Raw genomic sequence first — 22249 nt, forward strand, 5'->3', positions numbered from 1 at the left:
TTAATCAGTTGGAAGAATTTTATATTTTCTATGCTTTATGTGTACATTAAACATATTTTACTCTGTGCTGTGTTCCGTTTATAGTTTTGCTCTGGTGACTGTAAAACTACCATTATGGCCCTTAGTTATTATTAACATACTTTCTCTAGCATGAATAAAAATTACCCAATCCTTGAGCCCCCAAATCCACTGACCCTTGAGCTCAAAAATCCCACCAATCCCTGAGCTCAAAATCCCACTAACCCTCAAGTTCTTACTCTTACCAATATCTGGTCTTGGTTTGAAATCCCACCAATTCCAAGCCTGGAAATCTCTACCCTGGAAATTCTATATAAGACTGTCTCCTGCTCAGGTCCATGCTAGTTTTCTCCTGAGCAGAGACACCCACACTCATGGGTCTCTCCCAATAAAACTCTTGTGCCAGGTTTGTTGTGTGGTGTTCCTTGGCTCCCAACAGCCAGGATACCTTTTCCTTCAGAGTTTTCCCAACACCTTCATTGGGAAAAATTTCCCCCTCGAAACTTCAACATTTCCACTGGGGGAGTCTTTCCCTTCAGAGCTGAAACACTTACATTTGGGGAAGCCTTTTTTTTTTTTTTTTCTTCAGAGCTGTAACACTTACACAAGGAGAGAGAAATTTGAGGACAGAAAGATGAAGAGAGTCTGCCATGGAAATGCTATGGAGGAAATAATTAGGAAATGTCCACAAGGCTTAAGGACATCTTCAACCTTAGCAAGAACATACCTCATAAAAAGGGTAAACTTTAGATGGCAAAGAGACTGAGGTGCATGTAGCCTGTAGGGTGTGTTGTTAATTTTCCCTTGTAGATAGAATTTATATAAGGAGTCAGATGTTCATGCCTCTGGGAGTTAGAAATGAACATGACTAGAAAGGTATCCAGTCAACATCTTGTCTCCATGTGTTTAAAGGTCAAGTTTTCTTTCTTTTTTTTCCCACATTATTTTTTTATTTATTATTATTTTTTTATTTTACAAGTCGATCCTAGTTTCCTCTCCCTCTTTCCCTCCCTCCCTCACTCTTACCCTCTCTCCCCCTTACATGCACCCTGACTACCCTCCCATCCTTTCTCCCCATCCCAATTCCACATATAGGGCAATGCCATCCAGGTGGGGTCATGTAAATCTGTCAAGTCATTTGAAGTAGGGACTAGGCCTTATCTCCTGTCTCTAGGTTAAGGGAGTATCCCTCCAAGGGGGATGTGTCGGCAAGGTCCTTTTGTGCACCAGGAATGCATCCTGGTTCCACTGTCTGAGGTCCCTTAGACTGCTCAGGCCTTCTAGCTGAGACCCATATTCAGGGGGTCTGAGTCAGTCCCATGCTGGATACCCAGCTATCAGTCTGGGGGGCCCGTTAACTCCTCCTTGTTCAGGTCAGCTGTCTCTATGTGTTTCTGCAACCTGGTCTTGTCCTCTCTCTCTGCATCTGGATTCTAGTTCGACTCAGTGTTTAGTACCAACAGGTACTAGATGAGGGATCCATGATGGTGGATAAGTTAGTTGTTGATCTCACTATCCAAGAAGGGCATTTATGGTAATCTTTCACGGTTACTCAAATTGTTAGTTGGCGGCAGTCTTGTAGGTCTCTAGACCTTTCTTTAGGTTCAGTTTTCTCTTCAAACCAATAATGGCTCCCTCTTTTATGTTAATTCTCTGTCTCTGTCTCTGTCTCTCTCTTCTGTCTTCTATTTCTACCCTGGGTCAATCTTCCTAGTCACGAGTGCTTTCCTCTCCTCCCCTTCTCTTTCGCCTTCTTCTCTCTCCATTCTCTGCCTCCCCCACTTCCCATGTGCTCTGGGGGACTTGGTCCTTCCCCCTTCTGTGAGGAATAAAGGTCCAGTTTTCTTAACTCTGTTTGATGTATGACAGTTCTCTTAAAACCGAATGAAAACTGAATCAGATGCCACAGTTGTGTCAAGAGGCAATAGAAGTTACTTGTTTATTCTAAAGGTTGATACTTACCTCATGCAGGCTTGTAGTGGTTGATTCTTGAGCTAGGACCCGAGACCTTAGTTCCTTTGAAAACCAAATCACAAATAAAATAAAAGCATTGACAGATTTCACTGAAAAAAAAAAAAAAGAATAGATTTGCAAGTGGGTGACTCCATTAGAAAACCAAGAAGACAGTTTCATCAAGGAAAAGGAGAAATCTGAGATTTCTTTTATTAAGGGGAAAAAGGCCACATGTAACCTTTGGTTCATAGAGCACTTTTGATCTCTTTTAACCAAACTGTAGTCATCTTCACTTTGATGTCCACTTCTTCCAAGTCTGTAGTCAACACTGAATAATTTAGTGTTTGATTTTATCAGCAAGTTGATTCGTAGTACAATGAAGTTTGCATTCTTTTGGTGCAGTTTAGACTCTTTTGAAAACACAACTTTATCTTCATTTCTAAGTGTTTTTATATGTGAGCTATTAATTACCGAAGTTGTATTTTATTTTCTGTCTGGTCTTCTTCTCTATTTTACTTCTTTTTTATTGCTGTTGTTCTATTCGGGGATATGAGATTTGGAGTCGTGGGAAGTGAGAACATTTCACTTCAGCAAACATTTTTTTACACCTGGAATTATTTACACCTGGAATTATGTTTCAGACCCTAAATATCTCCTTGCCATGAGCTGAAAGCTTGATCTCCAGATTCTGATGCTATTGGGGGGGTGATGAAATATTTAAGATATGAGGTCTGCTAGAAGGAAGCTATGTAACGGGGTGGCAGTGTGGGTGTAGGGGGCCACTGAAGGAGGTACCTGATCCCTGATGCCTCTTTTCTTTTGGCTTCCAAGATTCCATAAGATGAGCAGCCTCTTGCTTCATGCCCCATCATGATCTAGTGTGTGGACACAAACCCAGCAACGGGGCAAGGTTTGAAAGCTGAAAAACAGCCAGCCCCAAATAGATACTTTTCCAATTTGACTCTCTTAAATGTTATATTTGCAGAAAATTGACTAGAACATGGTAAAAAACAAAACAAGCAAATAACAAGAACAACAAAACAGGGCAACTTTTTAGCTCTTAGTTATAAACCCTTCTATATTTGGGATAAAATACCATCACTGTTCTCTTAGAAATCCGTTGGGCTTAATATTAAGTTAAAAATGAAAGCGCTTCAGATTTCTCTATATCTGTTAATTAAAATTCATTTAAAAACTCATTATTCTTACATTTTATAGGCCAATGACTACTTTTCAAAGGCTTTGGAGCTTAATCCAGAAAATGACTATGTTCTCATGAATCGAGCTGTTACAAACACAGTGTTAAAGAATTATGAAGAAGCAGAAAAAGATTTTTTGTGTGCAATTGAACACTGTCCCTACTGGGCTGCACTTTATTTTAACAGAGCAAGTTTCTATGTCTGCTTAAAGAAATATGAGCTTGCTGATGAAGACCTTGGTGTAGGTAGGTGTGTTTTGTAATTGAGAAAATGGTAGCGATTACTGTTCTTTCAGGTTCCAAAAGAACACCATCAAGCCTTTTTGTTTATGTGGAATCGATGTGTGTGTGTGCTACTACCTCATTTATGTGATCAGTACATATTCCTTTGTGTAATGTCTCATTTTAATGCCTTGGTAAGATGAGTTAAAACTATTGGGAAGCCACATACAAACAATGCCAGTTTTCTAGAGGAAGGTATTACATTGCAGTTTCCTGTATTAGTCTTCTCAGAAACATCTGGTGTTCCTATTTGCATTTCATTGTTCCATTTGAAGAAAAACACTTAAAATGAGAACTATGGGAGATTTTTATCAACACATCTAGACATTTTGTTTCCTTTTGCAGCCGTGAATTTGAAGCCCAATGAAGCTGTAGTGTATAATCTCAGAGCACATGTTCGTGGCAAAATAGGACTGATAGAGGAAGCTATGAATGACTATATCCAAGCCCTTGACCTTGAAGAATGTCCCTCGGCCACATGATTGCACAGACTCTTGTGGTTTCTTTAATAGGTTAAGTATATTTTCTTCCTGAAATTGAAATATATTTGTTGATTCGAAATGCCACTATTGTTATTGTATTTATTACATTTGAGTGGTTATTCTTTAGGACCACTTAATGTATTTTAAGAAACTATCTATATTATGCATTAACAACAAAACCTTTACATGATTTCAGGCAAGAATTGGATACTATGAAGCCTTGTACCTATCTGTGAAGTAAAAAAAAAAAAATGGCTTTCCAGTTCACCTAGTACCTTGATAGATTAATTTCTTCATAGGATACAAGGTCTTTAAAAGGAATATTAATCTCTAAATTATTTTCTGAAATAGTTGAATGATAGAAAAGTTATCTTCAAGTGTTTTTAATGCCTATTTAAACATGTTCAACAGTTTCCAGCTCAAAGAGAATAAGTATTAGATTATGGATATAAAAAACTGATGTCTAGCCACCTGTCCTCTCCCCTTTAAACACTGTACTACTAGCCTGGATTCTTCCTGATCTCTGTGCTCTCCCAGCACATAAACATGTTTCTTTTTTATGTGCTGCTTGACTTCCAGAATGACAGCTGCAAGGATTTTGAACATTCCTTTTTTCTTGAGATGATGCATTCTTTCCCTCATTCAGATTTCACAAACATACAAATAATATGTATAAAAAATCTGTGTACAGATTAAACTGATACTTCATAACATTCTGTGAATAAAATTGAGGCTTTTGATTTGTTTTTTAGAAAATGTCTCACTAGGTAGACTAGGTTGGCCTTGAACTCATAGTCATCCCCAAAAGTGCTAGGATTCCAGGTATGGGCCACAATGCCTGCTTAGAAATTCTTAATGAGGAATCGTTGGAAGAAGCAGAATTCTTTCTTTTTGCTTCATTCCCAGTGACCAAGGCTTCCTGATTTCTAATTTACTCAGATTTGCCTCACTCAGTTGATTTTTCTTCTTAGTGTTTTACTCTCCTAAATATCACTAGAACTTTAGAGGACTGCTTTCATGACCATAAGGCATAGTTGTCCCCTTAACTTCCTTTACTTTTAACTTGATAGCCAATATGTCAAAATAGAAAGTTGATTGTAGTTTGTAAGCTACAATGAGGACACATCATATCATTCAGGGATAGTTTTCTCCAGGCACAATATGTGGATCCAAGTGAGAATCAGTTCATCCTAGTGAGTTATTTCAGCTGATTAATAAAAAACATTTAGCTTGTTTTTTAAAATTATTTTTTGTCGCCACTAGTCTCCAGATTCTTTCGTTCCTGACTTAGCCATAGGTAGAGTCAAACTGACCTCCTTTACCTACAGATTTCCTTCTGTGGCAATATATGTCCATTTCTGCCCTGCGTTCCTTTGCTGAAGTGGAAATGTCAGTTGCTGGGGATTGTCTTAGTGTCTACTGTGTGCCCTGCAGATGTTCAAGCATACATGCCCCTGTCATCAGATGACCTTTTGAAGTTTATAAGGGAAATGACTTTTGGATATAGTCATCTCATCCACTTCTTGGTGCATTTCAGTATCTCGAAACACTGGCTTTATGTAGAATCTTGATAGATGGGTGGGAAGATTGTGACCTCAGTCAAGTTTACTAGAGTTGTCAGATTCACTACACATCTCACATTGGTGTTTCTGTCTTCCCTTCCTCCCTTTTAAAACAGTCTTGCTTTTCTGAGATTGAGTTTTCTGAAGGCAACCTTAATGTCCATTGCTTACAGTCATGGCCACCCTTCCCACATTTTTTGGCACCTACAACTGCCACAGCAGCACCATACCTGTTTTAGCTTTGTGTTCTTTACTCTCCCAGTGGAGCCTGTTTTCCCATACCTTCCCATGTTTGAACACCAATTTCCTTGTATAAACCCTCTATCTTTTTATAATAACCTGGATCCATTTTTGTACTTGTAATTGCTAACCAACATGATGCCATGAGATTTTCAAAAATTTGTGTCAGTAATTTAGATGCTTATTTTTATAATGGCTGCAGTGTATTTTCTGCAGTGAAGTATTTTATAGTTTGGTGATAAATAGAGGAGAATTACAACTTGGAAAAAGAAAGCATAATAATTATGACTTTTAGTACTTTAAGTCAAGTATAGGATTCCATGGCCACACCTATTCCCTCTATTTTCTCAACAGCCATATTATTGGGTATTATTAAATGAGAAAACTGAGCTTCAAGAAGATTGTTGTGTATATCACTAGTAAGGAATGGATTGGATGTCATGGTAGTTATTCTTGCCTGTTGTCTTGCTGTGATTTAGAAACACATAAGAGAAAAAAAATCTGAGTCTGTCTGTTAGGGAGTTGCAGAGAAGTTTATTTGAATTGGGAAAAGCCACCTCAAGTGTGCGTAGCACTGTCCCTGAGATGTGACCTCAGACCAAATAAGAAGGGAAAGCAAGTAGAACACTACTACTGTTCGTCTCTCTCTGCTTCCTAATTGCAGATGCAATGTGGTTTGCCTCATGCTCCTACCCCCATACCTTCCCAGCCCTCAAACTGTGAGTTGGCATAAATCCTTTTTGCTTTAAGTTGCTTTTGTTAGATGTTTTTGTTACTACAATGAGAAAAGTGACCCACAGAGAAAATTGGTGCTGAGGAGTAAGGCTATTGCTGTGACAAATCTGAGCCTGTATTCTTAGGCTTCTGGAAATAGTTTGCAGGAGGAATGTGGAAGAGTTTTGAGATGAATGCTAGAGACAGCCTAAAGCATTATAAGCAGGGAATCATGGTCTATTCTTAAAACATTAGAATACCAATAGAAATGAGGACTTTAGAGATACAGCTCGTGAGATTCCAGAGAAGAACAAGAGCTCTATCAGAAGCAATACATCACACTGACTTGGATTCCTTTCTCCAACATGGTTGCTCAGAGAGGTGGTTCCCTGGGGTGAACCTGGAAACCGGAACAAGACCACTGAACGTGTGTTCCAAAGGAACCAAGTTGGCAGTGGATCTTGGCAGTAACAGCCTTATGGTGTTTTTTTTTTTTTTTTTTTTTTCTTTTTCTTGTTTGTTTGTTTGGTTTTTTATTTTTGATAAGCAAACAAAATGGAAGAGTTATGAAGTCACACAGGCATGTATCAGGCTTCCAGAGGGCTGCCAAGGCCAGCAATGCATGGCTGCTCTAGATTCTCTGTAAAGAGTTCCTTATAATCAATCATGTGAAATTGACTAAGATTATGGTATATCAATGAAGGAAAACTGTGGACAAGGAGTAGACTTTAGTCCTATTCCCCAAAAATGGTTATATGTACTTCAGGTGGCAGCCTATTGGGATAGGGCTGCCCAAATTTATTATAACTGAGATGAGTACATTGTGAATTCCCATACATACAGCTGCAGGATTTGATGATGTCTGCCCTACTAAGTCTTTGTCTGGCTTTGCCCTGAATTTTCCTTGCCATGTCCCATTCCTCCCTTTTGGAACTGGAATGTTAACTCTCTGCTATTTTATATCGGAAGTATGTGACTTGTTTATTAGTATGTGACTTGTTTACTAGATATCCTTCCGTATAGAGGAGGGTGGCTTGCATCTCTTGTTATATGTTCCATGATGGTGCTATGGTGCTATCTAGTCTTTTGAAATCTTTTCCACACCTGTATACCTATATATTCTTGGGTGATGACCATTTTTCTAACTGAACTGGAAACTACATGAAGATGAAGATTATGTCTGTTTCTGTTTGTTCATCACTGTTCATTGTTATCATATTTCTTGGCCTGTTGGTGTTTAATGTATTTTCTTCAATATAAAAAAGTCTACATACTCATACAGGGTATTATAACTAAACACACTATAGATAAATGGTCACTGCTTGTTTCCATGCTAAAGAGAATATGCTGTGATTATCTAGGCAAGTCTAAACACTAGAAAGGTAAGGATGGGGAGTGTGTGCATTCCTAGTGGGTGTTTTTTTATTTGACATTCCCACTAAGAAGCAGTCATAGACTACGTAGTTCTACTGCATATACACTCACACCTGAGTACACACAGCCCTTAGCCCCGTAAAACTGATGATACAAGTAATGTTAAGAAACATGAGGACATCTTGGTTGGGATCAGATTTCTGTAAAAATGACCTATCACATAGGTTATTCAACAAGGAGTTCAGTCAAGATGATGAAGGTGTGATGTATACAAATAACAATGTATAATTAGATGATGATATATCAGATATTAATAATATCATGTACAATACATGCAAGACTATAGTAAAGGTATTAATTACTATTCCCTTTAAAGAAAGATGATACCAGTACAGGAGGGTAATGGTATGTGTTAGACCTAGAACAGAGATAAGGGTGTGTGTTTTGTTCCTGACTTTGTACATTGACCAGATTCACTAAAGAGTAGGCAGGAACATTTGGTCATTTGACCTTTTAATCATAAGTTCCTATAAAGTAAACAGAGTTTAGCTTTGTTACTGCTTTAATTCACTCAACCATGAAGCCATTTAGCTTCTCTTCCCCAACTTTATTCTATCCCCGAAAGATGGTTAGTGATACATTATTGTTCTATGTGGTTATTCTGAGTAAAATATATCTCGCAATAACATCCTATTTTATGAAAAAATACATACATGCAGAACATTATACATTATATTATCATAGAATGTCTTGAGTTATTATCATATGCCAAACGTTCACAGTGAATACTAGTGAGGAATTGTTCACAAAGTCATAAAGGAGGTTTCAGTGATTTCCATTTGAATTTTTTTATTAAAAATTTTAACTTTAATATTTCTGAAGCATATGATTTATTTAAGTTTTGATGAAAAAGGGTCCAGCCTGGAAATTCTTGGAACACATTTTGTAGCTCAGGCTGGCCTTAAGTAAGAGGCTAAGACCAGTAATGAACATAGCAGAGACTGTGGGAAGAAATACAAAGCCATATACAAAGTAATATAAACACAGATTCCTTTTGTTTTCTTTGAAGAGCAAATTAACTTTATTGACTGATGAAAAATTAAAGTTATAAAATGTTTGGACAGAGAACAGTAATCAAGTTCTTCTGGTATTTAATATTTTCTTTTAACTTTAATCCAAAAGAACATAAAATTGTAAACTATGAGTGTGCTAAATGCTTTTAGTTCCTTCAACAAAAACTGCACAGTGCAGCAGTTACATAGCAATATATATATACATATATATATGTATATATATATATGCAAAATTTTATGCAAAATTCTGAAAGTACTGTGTGCTGACCTCAAAGGCTACCATAATCACCCAGAGTTCCCTGTCTCTTTCCTGCTACCCTTTAAGGAAAAACAGAACACATTACTGAAGACTCACCACCTCAGGATATTTTAAGTCTAGGAGCACCAGAAATCAAAGTTGTAGGTAGGCAATTCACTCAGCTGCTTTCACAATGTCACAGAAAGTAGTAGTATATATACAAAATCTGTGTAGGCTGAATCAGTAAGATCACTAATAATGAATGTTTTAGAGCTTACTTTGTCCTAAATACTTTAAAAAGAACAAAGCAAGCAAAGTTTGTTCATTTCATGTAATTGGAAAATCTGGCAATTCAGCTAATTGCTTTTTTGTATTTAATTTACAATTCAAATTATACATATTTTTGTTCTAATTAAATAGTATTTAAATTTTTCCCAACATAATATATTTATTGGTTATTTGGGAATTTCACATAATGCACCCTGATCTGATCACACCCACTTCCCACTCTTCCCAGGTCCATCCCCCTCCAATCTTGTGCTCCTCACTACCAAAAAAAAATATATATATATATATATATCCGATTTGTGTTAACTCATATACTCACTGGAGCATGGTCACACTCTCAGTGGCCATCCCTTAAAGAAACTGAGTCCTCTTCCCCACCACCACCAGAAGCCATCGATTATGGAGAACTACACTTCAGCCTCCTTATCACTCTTTTAATTTAAGAGTTCTCTTCAATGGCTTCCTGTTGAAGCTGTTTGTTTTTATTGGGGGGGGGGGAGGATAGAAAGGCTGTCACAGAAGCCTTCTGTGTCTCTTATTCTCAACTATGAGTCTGGAGCCATTGATACCACTTCAGACAAAGCTTCCTTGGCCTTTATAGTCAGTGGCAGTATAGATCATAGACTTCTACATGGCTGCTGGCATCAGTATTTTCTACAGACCTAAGCATGATCTCCAGTGGCAGTACAGACAAGGAACATCAACACAGTCCTCTGCTACAGCTCGGGCCTCAGATACTGTCATAGACCCTGGAAGTAGCATGGCCCATTACCATCAGGAGGCTGTAGAGGCTACAGACATCCTCACGGCCTTTGGTGATAACACAGACCATGGACATCAACATAACTTCTAGCAGGAGAATAGACCATAGACAATCACATGGTTTCCAGCTGCAGGACAGCCCAAGAACCTTAATATGGCTTCTAGTGGCAGCACAGACCACAAACATTAACATGGTCCTTGGCTGCAGCACAGACCACAGACATCAACATGGCCTACAGTGACAACACAGACTGGACATCAAAATGGCCTTCTGTGGCAACATGGACCATCAACATAGATTCAGGTGGCAACACAGATAGCAACATGGCTTTCAGAGGCATCGTGACCCAGAGGTCCTTCAAGGAGGTCACTTCAAGAAAATGATCCACTCTTCATCTAAGAGCCAGGGAGAATAAGTGACTGTGTAGCACATTTTGGGGTAAAGTCTGTCCAAGGTCTTGGCTGCTACCAAGCACCCTGACTAACCGACTTGGCAAAAACATGTTTTTGTGTCTACCACATCCTATTGTCACACGTCATTTCTCTCCTTTTCGTACTTCTGCCTTTCTACACTGAGCACAGCTCTGTTTCTTGGTTTTTACTACCTCTCCATTGCATAATTTTTCATCGTAATGGCATTGTAAACTGTAGTGAATCATGTTATATCTTCTATCTATCTATCTATCTATCTATCTATCTATCTATCTATCTATCTAATCATTTCTATATCTATTATCATATCTATCTACCTATCTATCTACCTATCTGTATTTTTTTTTCCTCAAACAGCTTTACATACAAATATACAAATATCTATTGCACCACAGCTTTACATACAAATAGCTTTACATACAAATATCTATTGCACCACAGCTTTACATAAAAATACCCATTGCAATCTGGTCTGGATCTAGGCTTCTGGTTTCTGAAGCACTATAAACACTGGACCATCACTGAGACTGTCTCCTGTATCCTGCTATTGCTCAGAGTCAGGGTGACATTGTGTCTAGGCAGGGCATAGGGAGGGGCAACAAAGTAGGATTCCTGTGAGCTTCAGTGTATAACACACCTCCCTGCCCTAGATGCAGGCAGTCCCAAGACTCACTCGGCTTGACTGTTGTGATTGCAGCCTGTGCACAGTATCATGTCTCTGAAGCTCTCTTTTAATCAGTGGCTCTACGATGTGAGAAAGCTCTTGGGCCAAGGACTGGCACTACTCAGTAATGCCATGTTGTTTGTTCAGTGCAGCAGTGATACCATATTGCTCTCATGCCTTTCACTGTGATGTTTCTAGTCTTGTTACTGTCTCCCATGCAAGGCTCTGCTCTGTCATCTTTCCTTCCAGTTTTGTGAATTCAATTTTTTATAATTTATTTCTTTTTATTTTTATTTTACATATTGATCCCAGTTCCCTCTCCTTCCCTCTCTCCCTTTCTTCCCCCCCCCGACCAGCCTCCCCTCCCATCCCCACCCCCACTATGCATGTAGGGCGATGCCCTCCAGGAGGGGTCATCTAAATCTGTCTAAATTTGGAGTAGGGACTAGGCCTTATCTCCTGTCTCTAGGTTAAGGGAGTATCCCTCCAAGGGGGCTGTGTCCGCAAGGTCCTTTTATGCACCAGGGATACATCCTGGTTCCACTGTCTGAGGTCCCTTAGACTGCTCAGGCCTTCTAGCTGAGACCCATATTCAGGGGGCCTGAGTCAGTCCCATGCTGGATTCCCAGCTAACAGTCTGGGGGCCCATTAGCTCCTCCTTGTTCAGTTCAACTGTCTCTATGTGTTTCTGCAACCTGGTCTTGTCCTCTCTCTCTGCATCTGGATTCTAGTTCGACTCAGTGTTTAGCTGTGGGTGTCTTCTTCTGTTTCCATCAGCTACTAAATAAGGGCTCCATGATGGTGGATAAGTTAGTCGTTGATCTCATTATCAGGGAAGGACATTTATGGTGGCCTTTCTACCGTTGCTTAAATTATTAATTGGGATCAGTCTTGTAGGTCTCTGGACATTTCTCTGGATTCAGTTTTCTCTTCAAACCTATAATGGCTCCCTCTTTTATGGTATCTCTCTCTCTCCCTCCCTCTCTCTCTCTCTCTCTCTCTCTCTCTCTCTCCTCTATTCCTCCCGACTCAATCTTTCTAGTCCCATGTGTTTTCCTCTCCTCCCCTACTCTTTCTCCCAGTTCCCTCTCCACCCACTGCCCCCCCCCACTCCCCATATGCTCTGGAGATCTTGTCCCTTTCTCCTTCTGTGAGGGACCTTATATGAATCTCTTAGAATCCTCCTTGTATCCTAGTTTCTCTGGTGGTGTGAATTGTAGGCTGGTGATCCTTTGCTCTATGTCTAAAATCCATATATGAGTGAGTACATACCATGTTCCTCTTTTTGTTTCTGGGTTACCTCATTTACAATGGATTCTTCAAGTTCTATCCACTTGCCTGGGAATATCAAGATTCCATTGTTTTTTTCCATGGACTAGTATTCCATTGTTTAAATGTGCCACATCTTCATTATCCATTCTTCAGTTGAGGGACATTATTTGTAATAGCAAGAACCTGTGAGTTCAATTTTTAAAAGCATGTTCACATAAGGCCTGTCTTTTATTTAGTTGTTCCTTGGATACTGTGGGCTCTGCAGACTCTTTATCTGTCCCTCTCCCCTTGGAGCTTCCATGAGTCTCTCAGTCTTCTTGGAGCTGTGCTTCAGTTCTGTGGCAGGTTGCTCTGGGCACTGCCATAAACACAAATTTCACCAAGAACAAGAAAAACACCAAAAAAATTACAACATGATGACCATAATTAATGCCTATTTCAATAATAACTTTAAATATCAATGGCCACAATTTGCCAATCAAAAGACACAGGGTGACTGACTGGCTCAAGAAACAAAATTCATCTGTCTGTTCTCTATTAAAAACATATCTTAGTTTTAAAGATAGGAACTACCTTAGAGTACAAGGAGGGCAGAAGTACTCCAATCAAATGGGAATGGGAATCAAGCAGGTTCCCTATCTTAATATATAACAAAATAGACATTAAACTAAAAGTAACACAAATGACAATGAAGGGCTTTGCTTTCTAATCAATGGAACACTTATCCAAGAAGATGTTATTCTCCTAAACATATATACACCAAACTATAGTATTTAAATACATCAATCAATAGGATCAATATCAATCCAATAACAGTAGACAATTTTAGTACTTTACTTTGTGCAACATCTGGACAAAAAATAGGGGCATCAGAATTAGTTGATATCTTGTATCAAGTGAACATAACAAATATATAACATTTTCCACTCCAACACAAAAGATACACTTTCTACACAGTAGCACACAAAAGCCTTTCTAAAACAGACCACATCTTAGGACACAAAATAATTCTTTACCTATCCATAAGATTGAAATAACTCCTTTTATCTTATCTGACCATAATGCAATAAAGCTTAAAATTGGTAGCAAAAGTTCTAATAAACACAAGTGATTATGTGTGTTTATTAGATATTAAACAACTCATTACTGAATGATGAATATGTCAAAGAAGAAATCAAGAAAAATATTTTAAAAATTGTGGAAATAAATAAAATGAAAGCAACACAACAAAACCTTTGGGACACATTGAAAGCAATTCTATGATGGAAATTTATAGCTCTAAGTGTCTATATTAGAAAATCAGAAAGATTAGGGAGGCAGAGGCAGGCAGTTCTTTGTGAGTTTGAGGCCAGCCTGGTCTACAGAGTGAGTTTCAGGACAGCCAGAGCTACATGGAGAAACCCTGTCTTGTAAATCTAAAAAGAAAAGAATAAGAAAGAGCAGAAGATGTTGGAGGAATAAAGAACAAACCAGATCAAAACCCAGTCAATGGCAAGAAATAATAAAAATCAGAGAAGAAATCAATAAAATAGAAACAAAGAAAACAATACGATGAATTAATAAATCTATGAAGAAAGAAAGAGAGGCCACAAATGAACAGAATTGGAAATGAACAGGAAAGCATTAAACAGACACCAAAAAACACAGAGACTTACAAGGGAATATTTTAAAAACATGTAGTCTATTAATCTGGAAATCCTAAAAGAGATTAACTTCTAGATCCAGCCAAACCACTAAAATTACCAAGAAAAAAAAAACCAACAACCTAAACAGAACCATAAAAAATGAGATTAAAATAGTCACAAAAGCCTTACAGATAAAAAATTCAGGACCATGTGGATTCATAGCAGAATTCGATGATATTCAAAGTAGATCTGCAGCCAATCCTTCTTAAACTATTCAAAAACACAAAACAGAAAGAACAGTCCCATATTTATTCTACAAAGCCACTATCACTATAATACCAAAAACAAAGATATAGCAAATAAAACTGTAGGCCAATATCTCTAATTAACATAGATTTTAAAAACACCCATAAAATACTTCCAAGCAGAATATAGACATATATGAAAAAGATAATATACTGTGACCAAGTTGGCAGATAAGGATACACAAATCAATAAAAGTAATAAGCTGCATACATGGACTTAAAGACAAAATAATATGACCATCTCTATAGACACAGAAGGAGCCTTTGATAAAATCCAACATGATTAAAGTTATATCAAATGAAGCACTAGTGGGAATATAGCTCAACAGAACAAAAGCCGTGTATGGGAACCCCACACCCAACACCATCCTAGATGGAGAAAAGTTTAAAGTGATCGCACTGACGTCAGGAATGAAACAGGAATGTTCACTATCCAAGCTCCTTTTCAATAGTTTACTCGAAATACTCACTGGAACAATAAAGTAAGAGAGGAGATGAAAGGGATATAGGTAGGGAAAGAAACAGTCCAATTATTCCTATTTGCAGATGATATGATAGTGTACATTACAGAAAACTTCTAGAAATGATAAAATTCAACAACATGGTAGGATACAAAATTAACTTACACAAATCAATAGCTTTTCTACACACCAGCTTCAAATATGCAGAGCAGAACATGGACATCCTTTCTTTCACAATAGCTTCATTTAAAACATCTGTGAACAAACCTAACTAAGTAGTAAAGGATCTCTACAATGAAAACTTTAAATTCTGAAGAAAGAGAAAGGCATTAGAAAATGGAAAGACATAACATACTCATGGATTGGTAGAATTAAGATTGAGAAAGTGACCATTTTACCAAAAGTTGTTTACAGATTTAATGCAATACCAATAAAAATCTTCATCTAATTCTTTGCAGGAATAGGAAAAAACCCACAATGACAACAACAACAAAAACTACCCTAAAATTCACATGAACCACAAAAAACCTGGACAACTAAAATAATCCTGACCAAAAAGAACAGTGTTGGAGGGATTCCAGAACTTAAGATATATTAAGGAGTTATAATAATAAAACAATGTGGTATTTTTACAAAAATAGAACAAAATTGAGGATCCAAAAATGAGTATATGTAACTTCAGCCACTTAATATTTGACATAACCTGGAGAAAATGGTGCTTGATAAACTAGATGCCTGCATGCAGAAGAACAAGTTATATATGTATTTATCATCTTGTACAAAAATGGATCAAAGACCTAAATGTGAAACCTGGAACACAGGTACTGATGGAAGAAAACAAGAAATAACTTCTTTGCTATAGATGTAAGGACTTTCTGAATTGGACTCAGTTTGTACAAGAATTAATGTCAACAACTGACAAGTAGATCTCCATAAAATTAAAGGGTTTCTGGACAGCAACATAACAAATTGGTAGACAATATCTGCCAACTATCCATGCTTCTTCATTAAAGTTACTATTGCTGTTACAAAGCACCATAACTGAGACACTTGGGGAGGGAAGAGTTTATTTTGCCTTTTATTCCAAACTACTGTTCATTATTGAAGGAAATCTGTATAGGACATCAGATAGTGGAGGAACTTGGAAGGAGCAGCTGATGCAGAGGCCATGGGGGCTTGCTCCAACTGGCATGCTCACCTGCTTTTTTTTAATCCTACCAGCAGCAGCCAGGAGTGGCTCAACCCACAATGGACTGAGTTCTTTCACTTCAATCACCAACTAAGAAAATTCCCTATTGGCTTTCCTGCAGCCTGATCTTACAGAGGTGTTTTCTCATTTGAGGCTTCCTCCTCTCTGATGGCTCCAGCCTGTGCCAAGTTGACATAAAACTAGCCAAAACAACATTTGACAGAGGATGAATATCCACACTGCATTAAGAACTCTACAAGAATAAAAAGAAATAAAACAAAAAGCAAATGACCCATTTGAAAAATGAGACTGGGATCTGAACTAAGAGTTCTTAAAAGAAAGGAGGAAATGGCTAATAAATAACTCAAATATATGTTCATCCATTGCTAGTAATTAGGGTAATGCAAATATAAACAACTTTATTATTTCTTCTTACCCCAGTCAGAATGGAAAATATCAACAAAACAACCAGAAACTAATGCTGGAAGCAATGCTAGGAAAAAGGGACCCTCATTTACTGGATTACAAACTGGTGCAATCACTATGGAAACCAGTGTGGAGAATTCTAAAAAAAGCTAAAAATAAATGTACCATACAACCCAGCTATAGAACTCCTTGGCATATGCCCACAGCATTCAACATCCTATTCCATAGATACCTGTCCAGCCATGCTCATTGCTATTCTAGTTACAATTGCTAGGAAATGGAAACATCCTAAATATTCTGCAACTGAGGAATGGATAATGAAAATGTGGTACATATGCACTAGGTATAATAAAAATATCTTAAAATTTGGATGGAACTAAAAAAGATCATGTTGAGAGAGGTAACTCAGACCCTAGAAAGACAAACATTGCATGTTCTCTCTCATTGGAGGCTCCCAGCTCCAAATCTTCAGATGTGAGGTCATACATATCCTGGAGGAATACAGAAACCAGGAAAGCTAAAATAAACCATTGCTGGAATAGCAGGATTGGAGAGCAATAGAAAGTGGAATAGCAGGATACTAGTGGTCTTATCAGGGGAAATAAAAAAGGGGGGCTCTTTCAGAAGAGTAAGGGAGTTAAATACAGAAAAAGGAAGAAGTAGGGTAAAAGAAAATATCAGGGGAAAGGTGATATGTTGGGGGAAATGGAAAAAGGGTCAGTCTTTAAGTAGGAGAAAGGAGGTAAATACAGAAGGAGAGGATAAAAAAACCTAAATATTTCTGAAAAAAATCAAAGAATCATTATTAACTAGCTAAAAACCTTAAATCTATATGTAATTATATGTATAAATGTAGCTTAAATGAACTTTTCTCATCTGAACTGACAATTGTCTCTTGAAGAGACAAAATACCCAAGAAGAGATATAAGAAGTCCCCTTTGGAGTTGTTGCTTGTGGAAGTCCAAAAGACTCCCAAAACATATAGCCTTTTGTTAGTTGTCCTTGGTTGACCCTAGAGATGATGGAAGGTAAGTCCCTATTGATGAAGACACCATGCACTTCAGAAATAGGTCCCAAAGGTCCAGGAGCTGGAACTGACCTGAATTCCTTCTTATGTGAGTGTTAGCTTTCATGCTATCAGAAGGCACTATGCAAACTTCCAAAGGAGGGAAGCAACCAATAGTCCTACCCAGCTATGACACCCACATCAACAACTAGCATGGTTTGATAACCCTAAGGGTGCAGAAGTGGCACGCATATCTTGGTGGTATCCAACAGATCTCCAATTAGACTTTAAACCCTTTTAAGAGTGAAACCACACCTGGTACCAGAAGCCTAGCCAAATATCTGGTGCTAGTGAAGTTCTACATCTTGCAGGGAAGTCTACAACCACTAGTATACTAATGCAACATAATCCCTGACAATACTCTAAACTTTTGTCTTTATAACCACAGAAAATTGTAGTCCTCATCCCTCATCGAGGAAGCTTTTATTTTCAACAGATGTAGAACATTACAGAAAACCACAACCAATCAAATGCAGTGTTGTAAACATTGTGAAGAGGTGTTATGGGGGCAGAAACATAGTGACAAAAGGTCAGAAAATTTGAGTGAGATTGTGTCTCCTGGGAAAGTCAGAAGCTACCCCGATAGAGTCTCACCAATATGAGTGCCTACACATGAAGTGAACAATGATGACATCAAGAGACAGGCCAAAGGGAACTGGGAAAGCCTATGAGATCTCAACCCCACACAAATAACTATAGGCAACTAACAAATGCTGAGGGTGAGAGAAGTAGTCCTTCCCTAAGAAGAGCACACGAACTGGTTATCCAATACTAATGGTCAGCCCTGAAAACACACATGAATAGCATTACACAGACCAAGCAGGTTATATTTATATATGCGTATATAATAATACATGAATGTATATATATATATATATATACATACATATGTATATTTATGCATGTAACAACAATTAGGAGAAAGGCTATGATTTGAAAGAAAGCAAATAGGCTGTATGGAAAGGTTTCGAGGGAATAAAGAGAAGAGAGACATGATGTGCTATATTATAATCCCCCCAAAATAAAACAGAGAATGAGAAGAAATTCACATTGCATTTTTCCCTGGGTAATTATTGTGGACTCTGAGCTAGAGCAAACAGGGCAAGGGTCTCAAAGAGCCCACTCATTCAGATAAATACTGCCAGGTGCATTCCATTCTTTACACCCTGATCATCTCTTAGGAACACCTACTTATAGGGCATGTGTGTTTATATAGAGTTTCCTGAAATACAGCTAAAGTGATCATAGCCACTAACATGGCTATGGAAAATCTTCTGGTTAAAACTGTGGCCCAACTGAGGTCTTTCAGCCTTCCTAGAAACACAGTGTAATGCATTTGCAGTAGGAGGGGTTATTAACTTGCATGAACTCGTGTGATGTTTTTACCATATTTTGCAACTTTCACTTCTCTGGAAATATAATGACCACTAAAGCCACTGCTTAAAACATAAAACTGAAAATGTCTCAAAATATCTATCAGCTTTATGACAAAAATTCTGGTAGAAAGCAGAATTTTGGGAGGCTGGTGGCTTATGCTGAAAGTACTCATGGTTGTATAACCATGACTTAGAATTACTTAAAAACAATAAAATTTATTTGGAAGAAGTACCACTTATATAGTGAATATAGGTATATTTCTTAAATCTTAGCTCAAATGAGCTGTGTTCAAATGAACTTAGTTCAAATGCTGTTGTGTATCTTGTCACATGGACACTTTGAAGTATACATTTTATTTATATGGTTCTAAGTTCTTTGGAAAAGACCCCTAATAGTTTTGCATGAATAGCTCCTTTTAGTTGTAAAATTCTTATAGATTACATAAATCTGTAAGTTAACTTACCTTGAATCATATTTTGAGAAATTGAAAATAACTGGAAACAAACTCTTGGCTCTGTAGGGTTCTGACTTACAAATTCGTGTTTGTTTTGCTGTTTTGCCTTTTGGGTTGTTTTTAAGGGAGCTTGGTATAGATCATGATATTCTTAATTTTTATAATTTATTTTATTAATTAAATTGGATGAGGCAGCCCAATAGGAGGAAAAGAATCCCAAAAGCAGGCAAAAAGATTAGAGACATACTCTCTCTCACTGTTCGGAGTCCCTCAAAAACACCAAGCTAACATCTATAGCATACATACAGACAACCTCATGCAAACCCGTTCAGACCCCATGCTTGCTGCTTCAGTCTCTGTGAGCCCATGTGAGCCCTGGTTAGTTGATTAATGAGCCATGTTTTCCTCCATACCATCTGACTCCTACAGTCTTTTCTTCTCCTTTTCCATGGGGTTCTCTAATCTGAGGGGAGAGACCCAGTGGAAACCTCCAATTTAGACTCCCTCTCTTCATAATATCTGGCTGTGGGTCTCTGTATCTGTTCACATCAGCTACCAGAGGAAGCCTCTTTGACAATGACTGGAAAGAGTACTGATCTAGAGTATAGCAGAATATAGTTAGGAATCATTTCATCATCATCATCATCATCATCATCATCATCATCATCATCAACATCATCACCATCATCACCATCATCACCATCATCACCATCATCACCATCATCACCATCATCACCATCATCACCATCATCACCATCATCACCATCATTATTGTCTGTAGTGTTAGGTTCTACCCTAGGTCTCTGAATTTATTGGACTGGGAAACCACCATTTAATACTTGCTTTACAAGCTGGAGATGAAATTCTCTTTTGATTTCAAAGATCAAGATTATATTTTTAGTCATCTTAAATTGTTTTATTCCAGGAAAATGAGAGATGCAAACGTTCCCTTAAAAACATGGTAAGTCATTTATTTGATTAGTCTTAGAAACCTATTTAGAAAATGTGTATGTTCTCCAGAAATACACCACATTTCAACACTTTTCTGAGTGTAATTTTCCCTGAATAATGTATGAACTGTGTCATAACTCTGCAGGGAATTCTCATATTCACAGAATGCCAGCCTCCCTCGCATTGCATCTTCCATTTTCAATTCTTAAGCCCTTTGCTTACTATATTTGATCTCTGATGATGAGCAGACAACATAGGGAGAAGTGTAAGAATTGAAAATCCTTGGTAGTCAAGGAAATCATTTAACATACTAGAAGTCTTCTGATAGTATTGTTGGGAAAATATGATTTTTCTTAGAGACTATTTTTTCATAGTTCTGAAACAGAGATTCCTTTACTAGCAGGAGAATAAGTGAGTGACTGAGAGCCCATTTTACTTCAGTGGTAGAGAATTGGTGCAGGAGTGTGGGGAGCAGACAGGAGAAAGAAAAACAATTGGAAAGTAATTTTAAGCAGGATATTAAAAGATACTGCTATGTCATATAACAAAACTTTAAAAATCCACATGAATTTTTATAAATTTATGGGGTGAAATCTAAGACTCTGGGAATTGTGTTAGTGAGTCTTTTGAGTCTTGTGAAGAGAATATTAACATGAACAAATATAAAATATTTAGTTTAGATCATTGTTTCAGAGGTTTCAATACAAAATCCTCTGGGTCCATTGCGTTGGGCCTGAGGTAAAACAAAACACCAGAGAATCAGAGAAGACCACACACTTCATTGGGGGAGGGGGAGAGAGTGGTAGGAAGGGGTAGGGAGGAGAGGTGGGAAACCAGGAGTTAGGCAAGATGTAACCCTTACAAACACGTTTCAGTGACCAGATTCCTCCCACTGGGTCTCACTCCCAGGAAAGTTTCCACCACATTCCAGTGCCATCGAAGTATGAATCCATCAATGGATTAACTCACTGATGAAGGCAGAGTCTTCATGGTCCAATTACTTCCCAAGTTCTCCAAAGCCCCACCTCTGAATAATGTACTAAGTGAAGCTGAATTAAAATATAGTGAAGTAATTTCTTTGGCAGAGGTCTGTCAGCAAGCTTAAATTTTCAGACAAGGAGAGTACAGACAACAAAGCAGTTGTAATTGGTGAAAAGATGAATCCCATCAAAGAGAAACCTGGTGCTCTGCACTGGGACAATGGGAAAGGTGCCTTTGGGGCAAGGCCCCACCCAAAAAATGGCTCTGACTTGTATGGGTGCAAATTCATGTGAAAGGTGAAAGCTTGAACTGCAATTGTCCCTAAGAAAGCTCCTGCTCCTCAGTGCAGTAAGTTGCTTCTGAGAGTGTTTCTGATGCAGTTATTATCCGAGGGGGCTAGGCTTGCTTCCTACCTGGCAGAGTGATTTACCAGTATCATCCACACAGTGTTGGTTTGGTAGGCATAAAAGTGGCAAGAATGAAGAGGATCACAGAGTCTTCCTCCCATAATTTCAGGGAGAAACTGAGGCCAGGCAATATGTAACAGGGTGGTAGTCCTAGCAAGAAGGCTCTGAGAGGCTGTTGCCTGAATCTGTGAAGGTAAAGTATAGGCTACAATGGAGGCTCAAGAATATTAGAGGATGTTAGAAAGGTTAGGGCCAATGTCTGCCAAGAAAAGCTGTGGACACGGACTGGAGCATTTCTGTGCCAACTAATCTTAGTTGTCAAATTGATTATAACTTAATCAACTAAAATGGGTCCATCTATGAGGGATTTTTCTTGATTGAATCATTTGTGGTCAGAAGACTCATCACAAATAAGGTCACACTTTCTTGTGGCATCCTACATAAAAAGGACATGA

General features: G+C 38.0%; 1 protein-coding gene across 1 annotated transcript in view; it reads left to right on the forward strand.

Annotated features, from left to right (window-relative positions):
- Nucleotides 1–3933, forward strand: part of Ttc6 (tetratricopeptide repeat domain 6) — a 164202-nt gene extending 160269 nt beyond the window's left edge. The window contains exons 31-32 of the mRNA XM_051196046.1: nt 3190–3415; nt 3797–3933. Coding sequence (XP_051052003.1) covers nt 3190–3415; nt 3797–3933 — 363 coding nt within the window. The remainder of the gene's footprint in view (nt 1–3189; nt 3416–3796) is intronic.
- The last annotated feature ends 18316 nt before the right edge of the window (nt 3934–22249 follow it).

This window comes from Phodopus roborovskii, unplaced genomic scaffold (assembly GCF_943737965.1).
Source record: "Phodopus roborovskii unplaced genomic scaffold, PHOROB, whole genome shotgun sequence".
Classification (NCBI taxonomy): domain Eukaryota; kingdom Metazoa; phylum Chordata; class Mammalia; order Rodentia; family Cricetidae; genus Phodopus; species Phodopus roborovskii.